Genomic DNA, 12,974 nt, shown 5'->3' on the forward strand with positions numbered 1-12,974 from the left:
CCACATTATACTGTCATTATAGTCACATATTGTAAGTCAATATCTTGTTTAGCTAACTCAATAATCTATACAATATATCGGATTAGAGTAGTTCACCAATTCGTCATAATTAAATGTATGAATGAACATGCAGACATTTTATTTGTACTGAGTTGATACATTACTGTTGTTGGAAATTACAAATCGTGGAAGAATTCGTATTTTATTATTCCACCAACACATCCTGAAATGTTGACAGAGAAAATGGATATTTAAAGGCCATTATATGTGTAAATTAGACAAAATCCAGGTGAGAACTGGTGCATTCTGCACTGTGTGTCTGCCAAAGTGTTTTTTATGATACAACCACTGAGGCCACCAACATCAGAAAATTTCAAATCCTATATCTAGTGACTTTAAAAATGAATGTGTTGTTGGCCCCTTGTCATGGGGTATTTCAGGGGGTGCCGTGTTGATTTTTCCCTGTGCTAAACAGAAAATCTAATTAATACCTGTATACCTATTATAATTATTAATCCCACTGTATTCAAATTTTAAGCTATGAACCTGCAGTCACAGTATCAGCGCTGCAGAAGTTATTTACTGCGATGTTATCAGTTCTATTTTTAGAATATCTTCACTTTTAAAATAATTTCAAGTACACTGTTATGATGCTGAATTTAGGTCACCAGATAGATTTTATCAGATGAACACAGCAAACACAAGTGTTTAAATTTCAACATTTTGTGATTTATTTTCACATTTCTTGCATGGATTAAAATCTCAGTATCTAGTGAAGCCCTCGTGCAATCCACACTGGAGATCACTCATCATTTGCTATTCACACTTATACCTGATCAGCAAGAATTACTGACTTGCCTCGCATATTAACCACGTGACGCAAGATATGAGCTGAATATTCAGCGGCTCCTAATGATGCTGTTCCAAATACTCACTGTGAACTCGTCTCCGTCTATGTGTTCTCTGATATGGTGCCAGGCGGAGGATGAAAAACACTCTAATTTGCTTGAAGAACGTTTCTGCAAGAGAGGCTGCCGGCCTCCCCTCAGTCCTGCCTCCATGATATAATTTTTATAAACACACCGCAGCATGGTTTTGGACGTGCTTCTCTGAGTGTGTGTGTGTGTGTTATTTATACATTTTTACCCACTCTTTTATAGCATGGATCCCCCGAAATGGACTCTTTAAGGGGAAGGCCGTTATGATGTGTGTTGTGCTTAAAAAGGTCTGGATGCAGAATGTTCCTCAGTTGAAAGCTGTGACGCTGAAAGTGCTGTGGGCGGAACACATGGATGATTGGATGAATAATTGAAGGTATAGAAAGAGAAAACATAGAGGCATGATGAGAAACAGCCCACTGACCTGAATTCTCTGTTTGCTACTTTATCCTTGCAGATAATGTCTTGGTGCTTCTCATTCTGCTCAGGTCTCTCACAGTGCTGTTAGACAAACGTGACTCAAGGCTAAAGCGATGTTTCTTTTACACATCTCGGACAGTTTTACCTCATTTTCATAGCATTGTTTTGCTTCCTCTGCTGTCTGGCAGCTTGTAATTGATCATAAAATCCTTGACATTTTTCAAATTAAACGTTTGTTCTTCCTGCTTGCAGTTTCCAGCTGGCTCGGAGTAGATTGCCTACAGACGCACACAGAAGAATACACATAGAGGGATAGAGCTGTGACTCTGCCAGAGATATGCTCACTTTTTATGACAGAAATATACAAGAGAAGCATAACGAACTGAGAAACACAACCTTCGTTCTCGATTTTATATGACAAAAACATGCATTTGTAGATATGTATATAGTCAAAATGGCATATATATAGAACATCATACCCAACACACATGCACAGACCAAAAAAAAAATCCTTTTAATCTCACATCACAAGACCATCATGGACAAGCTGGAGAGGAGAGATCCAAATCCCGGATCACGACCTTCACTGAAGCTCGTCCAACTCCCCGTCGGATGAGCCTGAGTGGGTGTTTGTAAGAGCGCACACAGGCTTGTCGGCAAGGCCGTGTGTCGTGCTGATGCAGAGACATTTTAGAGGTGTTTTTGTTCACACATCACCTCATAGTGAGCGTCCACTCCCTGAGCCTCTTGATCAGTTTTCACTTTATTCCTCCTCCTGGTGCCAGACTTAGTCAGTGTCAGCCATCACTCCCATACCAACTGGCACACACACACACATGCACATACAGTCCATGCACACGCACAGGATTAACTTTCTCCTGATAAACCAGTTTTAGCCAGCGCACAGTGAGATTAAACACAGGATTTCACATTAGATGAGCCCTTTATATATTTATATGGACTTGAATGTAATGCTCAAGTGCTCAGACTATGATGCAGAGTTTGTAGAGTCGGTCTGCATGAAGAAATTAGGCAAAAGCTTTGGAACAGGGCAGTGATTGTCAGATCATCATTATTATATCCTTAATATCCAAAGGGACTGAGAGATTTGACCATCTACATGTGCTCTGAAATTTCCATGGAGACAATTTCACACAACACCAACCCCATCCAATTTATGGGTCTATTTTAAACTTTGAGAGTCCTTTGGGGCCACCGAGCCTCACCCCTACAGGCCCATTAGCTCGTTCTTCCCTGATGTATCATCTCAGACATGTTGAGCCTTGCAGATGTTTGTTGGGATTATCTAGACCAACTAGAATCCTGTAAATGTACCTTTTTGGTTTGTGGTTACTATACGCAGGAGCCATTCTCTATGTATTGATCAGTGTAATGGAAAGAAAGTATGCCGGGTCTTCTAACTAAACAGTTTTATTAAACAAGAATGCATCAACTCCTCAGGCCAGTCCACACACACACTGTGATATTATAGCACTTTAGGCTTGTTAGCATGTTGTTTTGCTGAGACAGTGAGAAACAGTCCCTCTTGCTCACTGGACCATAAATACTCTGCTTTCTAAAATGTCATTGCAGATGTAATTGGCACAATATGATTCTTTACAGAATAATAGATTAAAAGCCTGCGGCGCAGTATTGATTTGAAATATTGGATTTAATGAAATTGACTGAAATATGAAATGCCAAGAAGAGGAGCTGGATGCTTGTGTTCCCTGTAAACTTAATTAAAGCACTGGGAAATCAAGCGTTGTTATTAGCCTTAAGACAAATTAACTTTTTGGCATGTACTGTACAAATAGATTAATTCAAAGTGTACCCAAAGGTATTTTGGGCGGTGCTGAATTTTCTGCTGAGTAATGCCTTATTCTTAAAAGACATTTATGTCAAATTATTTTTAAAGAAAATCTGTCTCTTGAGTAGAGTGCAATCCAGCTGCAAGCAGAGTTTTAATGCTCATCAAAATTTCTACAATTTTCTCTTTCTCAATTATTCATTGTACAGCTTTTAGCTGAAGCTCACAAGCTTCATTCATGTCATATCTGTAGGGCTGCACAGGAAATAAACAGTGTGATTAGTGGTTCCCCTGGGCCCGCAAGCTCACATCTTTAACTGGCTCCATTCTTACCCAACATCACTGGGAAATCCCATCGAGATCAATGTCATGTGATTGAGTTACTGCGCAGCTTGCGGTGTGGGCCCTCAGGATGCAGAGAGTGAATTATCAGTGCGGCTCAACATTTCAGGAAGGTCACTGCAAGAATTCCTCCCTGGAGGTGAAAGAATGTCGTGTTCTCATTTGAAAGAGAGCAAACCTTCAATTCATGAATAAATATGTCAAGTGCTGCACCGCTGAAGCTGCCGCCTAATGTGAAGGTCAGGTGCAATGACCTGCTTTCATAGCCGGACATTCATTATTGTTATTAACCGCTGAGTTTCATCACTGTGGTATTGTTGCCTCAGAATTACTCATTTAACAATCTTGTCAGCTCCACTATCATGTATTGTTATTTTATTGCTGAACTAACCTTGAAAATGACCTCTACTGATATTAATGAAAACATGCCATGTTAATGAGTAAGAAGAAGTATGTAACAGCACAAATGAATTCTGTAATTACATGTATATTTGTTAAATTGGTTGCAGTACTAGCATATGTGTGTACTGTGATTTAGTTTTGTGGTGCATCATCATGCTGTGCTGTCTTGAGGTATTGAGCTGTGTGATTTGATGGAAGGGGAGTGCTGATGGTTTTAATGCACTCCTCTATGAAGGGCAGACATTATCACCATTACTGTAGCCCATAAAAGGATGGACCAGTTGATGAGTGAAGTGATTTCACCCTCCCTTCCTTTTTTCCACCCACTCCCTTGATTTCACTCAGTCCACTGGGACTATTAAGTACTGTAAACAAGTTTTCTTACTTCAAATTTGTCTTTCTTCCTTTCAAATTTCTTGCTGTTATTAGACAGTTTTATTTGTTGTTATATTTTGAGATGAGAGAATATGATATAAACGAGGAGATAAAAAAATAGCCAATAAAGCAGTTTGAAAACATCAAAATAAAAAATAAACTCTAAAATTGGAAATTATTGTAACCTAATCGAACAGTTACGGGTTTGTAGAGTTCATACTAACGTATGTTAAAGGGTAAGTCTGGCAATTTTCTATATTTTTCTTATTGTCAACAAATATCATGTGCAGAACCAAACCAACTATGAATCAATCATACTTACAAGTATTGTGTGTGTATCCAAAGCCTGATATATCTTATTCCTCTGTGCCGTAGACCTCCGTTGTTGTCCAAAAACTATTAAGAACACATCAATTAGCCACACCGCTGCATTAGGTGGACCCGAGTGTTATGTTTCCATCCTGCCATGACGACAAAGGTTGCCCAACTTTATGAAAGTACTAACCACATTTCAAGCGATCACTTAAACCAAACCATAATCATTCCCTTAACCAAGTGGTTTGGTGCCTAAATCTAACCAGACCTTAACCACAGCGTTGTCACATCATAAAACATATATTTTTTTTAACAGTGGTTTGTAATGGTTTTGGAAAGCAGCATATTATACTGCAATGGGTTCTTCTGGAGTGCATGGTACAAATGACCTATGTGGTTGTTTAATTTGGAGGATTTGTTGACTTGGTGACATGTTCCTTCGCCACAAAGAGTTTGGTCATGGTAGTTTGTTGAGAAATGGCTCCAAAGACTAATAACAGCGATCACATTTTCAGTCTCCAGAGAGAAATTCCTTGTATGGCAGATGCCACTGCACATGTGTGAGAACGTTTACAGAGCTTTGCTAGCCTGTTGTGTAACATAACCTCTTGACTTTGTACTAAATTATAAATTTCTCAAAGAACTTCAGTACAAAGTCAAGAGGTTATTCTTTTATTCTTAGTCTTTGGAGCTGTTCTACAGCACAGAGGAATGAGCTGTATCAGGCTTTGGACACACACACATACTTCTTATTTTGGATCTGCACATGAGATTTGTTTGAAAAATATAGAAAACTGCCAGACTTATCGTTTAACCCACTTATTTCCTACCTAAATGTGCATTACAAACTATGCAAAGTACTGTATAATTTATATGTGGCTCTTTCATCAGCTGCTTGGCTACCAGCTGACTCGTCACATCCAATCATATTCCTGAAGGGGACCTTTACAACCTGACACTTCTTACTGACACCTTTACAGTAAATCGTATTAATTTAATGTCCAAAATTTCTTACAAGAAAGTAAGTAAAGTAAGGCAGGAGTTACAAATGACCAATGGGTTTTTCTCATGACTCATGCCAATGCTATTTGCTTTTGCAGCTACTGCCACCACCTTAATCTGCTCCTTATGTGCTTTATTTTTTGGTATTGTTGATTTAACTAAGATTTAATGTTTAATATGTTTATTAAGGGGGATTAACCCTGTAATGCAGAATCCTCTGTGTTCAGATCTTTGAGAGCTCCCTCAAAGAGTTAGAGCCTTTTCCGTTAACACTAACTGTATAACCATGCTAAATGAAATATATAGATATTTATCTTTGAAATATGCATACATAATAAACATATCATGTTATGAATTTGTAAATAAAAACATTTTCACAATCAAGCTGTTTTTTTAAGTCAAATGACCTCCTCGACCTTCTTCTGCTCCTCTCGCCTTCAGGCATGCACACAAGCATCAGCGAGATCCTAAAGGAGAAAAGCCTGAAGCCGTCTCGCCGCAGCCTGCCGTGCCTGGCCCAGAGTCAGACTCATCCAATAAACCTCAACCACTTCCTGTCGGTGCCTCTGAGTCCAGAGCCCAAACCAGAGGTTGAAGGTCTGAGTCAGAGCATCAGCACTTCCTGCAGCCTCCTCCCCCCACAGACAGGTCAGTCTGTTAAGTGGAAGTCCTCCGAAACCCATAAGTGGATGAGACGAATGCTTCAGCTGTGAGAGAGGAGTTACATCAACAGTTTGATTATTGATGTTTGTGGATTTTAAAGACTATGTTGTGGGTATCTACTGTCAAGAGTAACAAACAGTTAATGAAAAAGAAATATCTGAAATAAGTTGCCATAGCAAATACTGTGTAAGAGGTGGGTCATATTATTTTGCAAGCCTGTTAGCAGACTGCTGTTCTTCTTTGATGACGCAAATACAATTTATCCAGATTTTTTTTTTATATTTTATTGTCCTTGACATGTCAAATTATTTTGTCTGAGTTTTTACTGAAGCACCTGCCACTTTGGCACAGATAATTTGGCCCTACAGCTAACAAATTGCGGTAAATAGCTTTGAACTTGAAACGACCTGACGTTGTAAGCACCAGTCAAGTGGTCATTTCAAAGCTGAAGTATTTTTTCTACTCTGCATATAGACAATGAAACCTACGACAGCAAATCCACATCATGTCTGTGATAAGAGCTTTTCTATTGAAATTAAAGTTTTTATTGTGTGTCTGATATACTGTTACTAGTTACAGCTGTCGTGGTCTGTTGGTTGTGTTTCAACTATGCAGAGCGCTGACTATAATGAATTTTATGCTCACCAGCAACACAGTTGGTTGCTACACATATATTCAAGATGGTGATGACATTTGTGGCCTGTGCATAATATTAATTGATGAGACAGTGTTAATGCTGCAGGGGATTTAGAAAACATTGTGTAAGTCATAGATGTCTGGTGCACTTCCAAAAGGAGTGAGATGGTGTGGAAAAATGCAAATCCAAGGAAAATACTCCTTCACTGGATAGACTGGTAAAAATGGAAATGCCTGTCGGAAAGGGAACATTATGCAGTCTTATTAATATCTTCAAGAATATTCAGAAGCCATTGACAGTGAGGGCTCTATTTCTGTGGCAAAGACTAGCACAAGCAGCACTACAACAACAAGTTGGTATTATTCTGCCCTTGAAATCCCCCTTTGCCCAACCTTTTGGTATTTCTGCAGTGTGCATGGTGCAAAAGTGGGAAGAAACATGTGAATTATATGCAGATGAGGCTGTAGAAAGCAAAGTGATGCTATTCTGGTCGGAGCTGGCTCTTTGACGTTGTGCCGAGAATAGACTTCTGAGGATCAGATCTGTGTTCTGTCAGCCTGTGAAGAGCGTAGAGTGAAGGAGACAGTCTAGCCAGAACAACCAGAGTGGCGTCACTTAACGAGAAGAACATGATCATTCACCAGCACCCCACATGTGTGCGATGGGGTCAAGCTGGACACAACGCACGGCTTTACTGCCATATTTTACAGTACATGACATGGCAAGCTTTGATTAACTTTACAGATGCTAAGTATTAAAACCTCCATTTTCTAACCAGGTAATAGTGATACACGTATTTATTACACACAATTTTTTTCTTTCCTATGTTCTTGTAATTTGCGCCTGCATATATCCGTGTGAAAACACAGCATCATCAAGTAGTGTAGTTCAGGCTGCTTTCGGGTCCTTTTCAGCACCTCACGTCGCCCAAATTTCTGAGTCATTTTTCAGCACATTTGACACTTTTATCTCTGAATCTAAATGGTCTGTATTGACTCTCAATGTGGAGGAAATTCACACTGACGTCTGTAATGAAGATGTATCACTGCAATCAATTTCCCACAACTTTCTGAACTAGACATGGGCACTCTTGATCTCCATTGTACATACTGAAGTAAAGACGGTTTTAACACCATTTATTCTGATTATTTTAAATTGTAGGTGGTGGATAATAGATATACTTTCCCACTGTATTACTCTAATGACAGCAAAACCAACCAGCTACTGTGTGACTTTTTTTTTTTATTATTCTCCAGAGATATACTGAGTCTAAATATTGTCTCGCTGCTCGCTGTTGCTCTTAAAATGGGCAGAAGATGAGGAAGCTGTCGATACATTATGGATACAACAAACCTGGGTAGACTTTTAGACATTTAGTGTTTGTGCCAAAATACGTAAATCTGAACTGTTCAAAGGGAAAATGTTGGTACAGTTTTGTCTGGTGTGTGGGTGTTACATAACTGTTATTTGTTTATGTACATCAGTGGGATGCGTAAAGATTCAGGAAGGAAGGAAACACGATTGGCTCTCTTTCAACATCGGTGCATCGATCTGTTAAATTGCATTAAGGTGTTGCTCTCAAGCTGGTGCCCACATTCAAATAATTTGGATTGTTATTTATCTCAGATCTTATTTCAATGTTGGCAGCTGAATTAAGGAAAATATTGACTCAAGCGACAAAAGACTTAATGCAGAGACTTTGTGCAGTTTAATAGCTGTCTCATTGATCATGCTTTGTCTGTGTGCAGCAGAGGATGGCAAGGATCACTACGTGGAGGAATCAGAGGCAACTACATGTGAAACCAGGGCAGACGAGTCGTTTCTGCTACAAAAGCCTGTCACTCGGGCTAAACTAAAGGCCCGCATAGATTCACTTCAGGTATCACATTCTCATTAATCCACATTCACCGTCACAAACAGTAAAAATCTCTGCTGATGTTACACTGCAGTTATTTTGGCTCTGAACCACTGAGGAGCTTTTAGCATTTCCAGTCATGTGTTCAGCGTCTCATTCAGATGTGAAACATTGCTGCCACAGGGAAAGGCTCCAGCTGATTCATCTGGACTCTTTTTCCGAGATGGGAAAAAGCGTATTGACTACATCCTGGTTTACAAGAAGTCCAGTCCACAGGTGGAGAAGAGGTGCACCTTTGAGAAGAATTTGCGTGCTGAGGGACTAATGCTGGAAAAGGAGGTAAGAATCCTGATATATAATAGATAATGGAAAAAAACAAAATTCATTATGACATTCAAGATATAATCACGTTTTTTTTAACTTTTGGTTTGGTTTTTTGAAGCAAACTTAATTGCTCAACTTCTCAAACTCTTGTATTTTAATAGTGTATTTGTATTTTTATCTTAATTTGACAGCCCTCTTTGACGAACAACGACATCATGTTTGTGAAGGTCCATGCTCCCTGGGATACTCTTTGCAAATATGCAGAGCAGATGAACATCCGAATGCCTTTCAGGTAACAGTTGTTGAGAAAAAATAATGAACCTTAAACTCTGGCAAGAAAGAGCGTTAGTGTCTTTCAGTGGCTGGCAACTTCATCCAGTTTCTCTAACTTTTCCCTTTTTTTCTTCTTTAAGGAAAAAATGCTACTTTACAGACTGGAAAAGCAAAACCTTGGGCAGGTAAGTAGATTTAGGGTGAAGGATTATTTTTCTCTGTGGCTCTCTGGGGGCAGGAAGCTGGATTCTTCTTCTTTAATGAAATTCATGAGAGGCACAGCTGCCAGGCTTCAGCCGTAATGTGAGCTGTGGACTGAAGTTATCCATCACCTCAGTGAAGAACACAGACAGTGAAAGTTTGAGTCAAAGCGTCATCATCCTTTGTAACACATTTAGTGAGTATTTATTAGTCCAGGATGAATCAAACCTCTGTGCAGATTATGTATGAATTATATGCTGTATTTACAAAGTCTAGGATTATTTTTTAAATTGGAAAAATCACATCTTGTGTGCAGTATGGAAGAGCAGCAATAATGGAAATAGTTGAGAAGTGAAACTTTTGAAAGTCCTTTTAAAAATAAGTGATCAAGTGCAATGTTTAATTTTTCCAGGACTTAAAAATAACAGGCATTGTTATGCTTGTTTAAACAAATAATCAAACTTTCCAACCTTTTCAAAAAGCACAGAATCTAGCACACATTGTTAAGACCACAATACCGTAACTCACCCACACTGACAGTGCTTTTCTATAAAATACTTGTAATCTGTCCATCAAAAACAAGGAGCTGCACAGGCTTATGTGCATGCTATTTTTAGAGAGATGTAGTTGTGCTTTTATGTGATGTTCAAGTGTTGTCCAAGCTCTGCGCAGGACTTCAGATTCCTGTTATTTCACAGATAGTAGCAGTCAATAAGAAATCACTGAAAGACAAATATGTGCTTTTTTGTTTTGAAAAGTAAAACTTTTGAGTTACATTCTGAAAACACTACAAATTTGTGTTATTATGAACCTAAAATTTGTAACTTTTTGCTTGTTTTCATCTGGTTCAGCTTTGAGAGGTAATTGAAATGATGTTGGAATTACAGCAAAGATAGCAGATTCGTGCAGATTTCTATCCTTGAAGAGACCTCATTACAATTGTCAACCTGCATAGATACAACCTGACAGACTGGTCAACACTTTCAATAGCCTATGAGTGTAGAGTGTATCTCCATCCACAGTAAATGTACCAGTTTTAGTGATTTGCAATACAGTAAAGCATGCAACTGTATCAATGATCCATTAAAATGCAAATACATACAAACACAAATACATCATGGACAGAGGTTGTCAAAAGAAGAGAAGTTCAGGCAGTAGTTGAAAATATGGGAGATAATATAAATATTAAAGGCTTATTTTGTTATTTCACATTTTCATACCATGTCTGTTTTAAGAGCCATACATGGAAGATATTCAAACATACAAACAGAGCTGACAGAAATCACACTAATGAGAATCACTAACTGAGAACAAAGCACTTCTAGATTTTGAGTGAGAGTGATCTTAGTCACTGTGAAAAATGGACCATTATGTTTCCCTCGCAGTTCCTGCAGTCTTTCACTAATCTTTCGTCCGAGAGATAAAAATCTACCTGAGTAGCAGGCTTTATGTGTTCACTAATGGTCTGTCACTAACTCATGTCTCTGTGAAGCTGAAAAAATGGGCTGAGTGGTGACAGCTTGCTGGTTTGATATCTTTACTTTCTGTACAGTGCCTGTTCCCTTCACAACAACGTTCATAAGCTGTTCTCTGGCAACAATGCATTGTGCCCCAGAGATCCCATTTATATCCGTTCAATCCATATCAGAGCGGCAGCATCACATATTAGTCAAAGACCGTTCCAGCAAATCTGTCGAAGCAATGTGCAAATTGAACCACGCCAGCTGATTTTCAGCCACGCTTGTGGCGAGGCTTTAGGGATGGAAATGTCAGTCAGTCTGTCAGTCCACCACTTTGATCCAGACTGAAATATCTCAACAACTGTTGGTTCGATTGCCATAAAATTTGGCACAGATGTTCATGGTACCCAGAGGATTATTTCCTAAAGACTTTGATGATCCAATGACTTTTCCTCTACAGCCACCATGAGGTTCACATTTTTGTTTTGTTTTTGTTGTGAAATATCTCAACAACTACTGGATAGATCACCAACCCCTCAGGATGATTTGTGATTACTTTACTGATTATTTGGTGAACTTTTTGTATAGTGCCATCATCAGGTCAAAGTTTTAACTTGTATTTACTCTTTGGTTTATGACCAAATACCTGCTAACTAATAATATTCCCTTTGTGTTTGGGGCTAATTAGCAAATGTTAGCATGCTAACATGCTAAACTAAGATGGTGAGTAAAGTAAACATTGCATGCTAAACATCAACATGCTAGCATTATCACTGTGAGCATGTTAGCATGCTGACGTTAGCATTTAGCTCAAAGCACCTGTTGTACCTAAGTAGAGCATCACAGAGCGGTTAGCATAGCCGTACAGACTTTCTTTTTTTCTATTTACTATGTCCATTTAACATTAAAAGGTGATATAATTTAGCTTATTTGTAGAGTTATGAATAGGAAACCAATACAAAGCAATAGACTCTGTCCTTAAATTATGACTGTAGCCTGCTGTGAAAAAAAAATCCTTCAAGTCGGATTTACTGACTTGTTTTTCTGTTGTCCTGGATCAGTGACTCCATGGCTCCTGAGTCATAAAAAAGTGAAAATGAAAAACGATGGGGTGATGCCTGAAATATGTGGTTGTGTACCAGTGCATGTGTATGTAAACGTATCTTTAGTTGGGGTGAGGTGGTGCAAGGTTGTCAGGGTTGTGTTAGGGGAAAAAGTTAAGAGCCACTGTACTATATCAAAGAAAACAATCTTCATGTTAATCTGTGCCGTTAATCCTGTCTCACTGTGTGTCCGTGCAGCAGGTTTCATCTGAGATGTCGTCAGATAAAAAGCTGGCTTCCCAGAAATCCCATGAAGCTAGACAAAGAGGCCTTGCCTGACCTGGAGGAAACCGACTGCTACACAGCCCCCTTCAGCAGAGCACGCATGCATCAGTAAGGAGGACACATACATATAGTTATTCATACATGCAGGCCGCCACAGATACTCAGTATTTGGATCAGTAGTGTTTTACGCGACTCTGTATCCTCAGTTTGCGTCTGATCTCTAGTGATGAATTTAGAAACCAGGAGATGAAATTTGCACTATGAAGTCTTGTATATTTTATAGCTTTGAGCCAGACAAGTTGATCATAAATAAGATATTTAAACACAGCAGCAGATGTCCATTAAATAATTAGATTTCTCCCTCATTCCTTCCTGTTTTCATTTTTAAAGCTTCTCTTTGATGAAAGCCATCATCTAATCTCATTGTCAGTGAAATTGTTTCCACTTTTCCTCTGCTTGTCAGCTGTGATGTTTTTTTTGGAAATAACGATGCTGGAGTGAAGACAAACTTAACTGCATGAATTGAGTTTTAATGAACTTCCCATTTTTACTGGATCAGCTCCCATTAACGGCCTTGACTGGATGATGTTGATATACTGTTACATGATGAATGACTCAAGGAGTGTGCT

General features: G+C 38.9%; 1 protein-coding gene across 3 annotated transcripts in view; it reads left to right on the top strand.

Moving 5' to 3' along the window:
- The window catches only part of ano3 (anoctamin 3), a 34,530-nt gene that overhangs the window by 5,378 nt on the left and 16,178 nt on the right, over positions 1-12,974 (top strand). Inside the window, exons 2-7 of one of the 3 annotated variants that reach the window (XM_044356887.1) lie at positions 6,046-6,252; positions 8,653-8,783; positions 8,943-9,098; positions 9,275-9,375; positions 9,497-9,541; positions 12,319-12,453. In XM_044356887.1, coding sequence (XP_044212822.1) covers positions 6,046-6,252; positions 8,653-8,783; positions 8,943-9,098; positions 9,275-9,375; positions 9,497-9,541; positions 12,319-12,453 — 775 coding nt within the window. The remainder of the gene's footprint in view (positions 1-6,045; positions 6,253-8,652; positions 8,784-8,942; positions 9,099-9,274; positions 9,376-9,496; positions 9,542-12,318; positions 12,454-12,974) is intronic. The other 2 variants (XM_044356890.1, XM_044356889.1) reach the window with 2 other exon arrangements.

This window comes from Thunnus albacares, chromosome 7 (genome assembly GCF_914725855.1).
Source record: "Thunnus albacares chromosome 7, fThuAlb1.1, whole genome shotgun sequence".
In the NCBI taxonomy this organism is placed as follows: Eukaryota; Metazoa; Chordata; class Actinopteri; order Scombriformes; family Scombridae; genus Thunnus; species Thunnus albacares.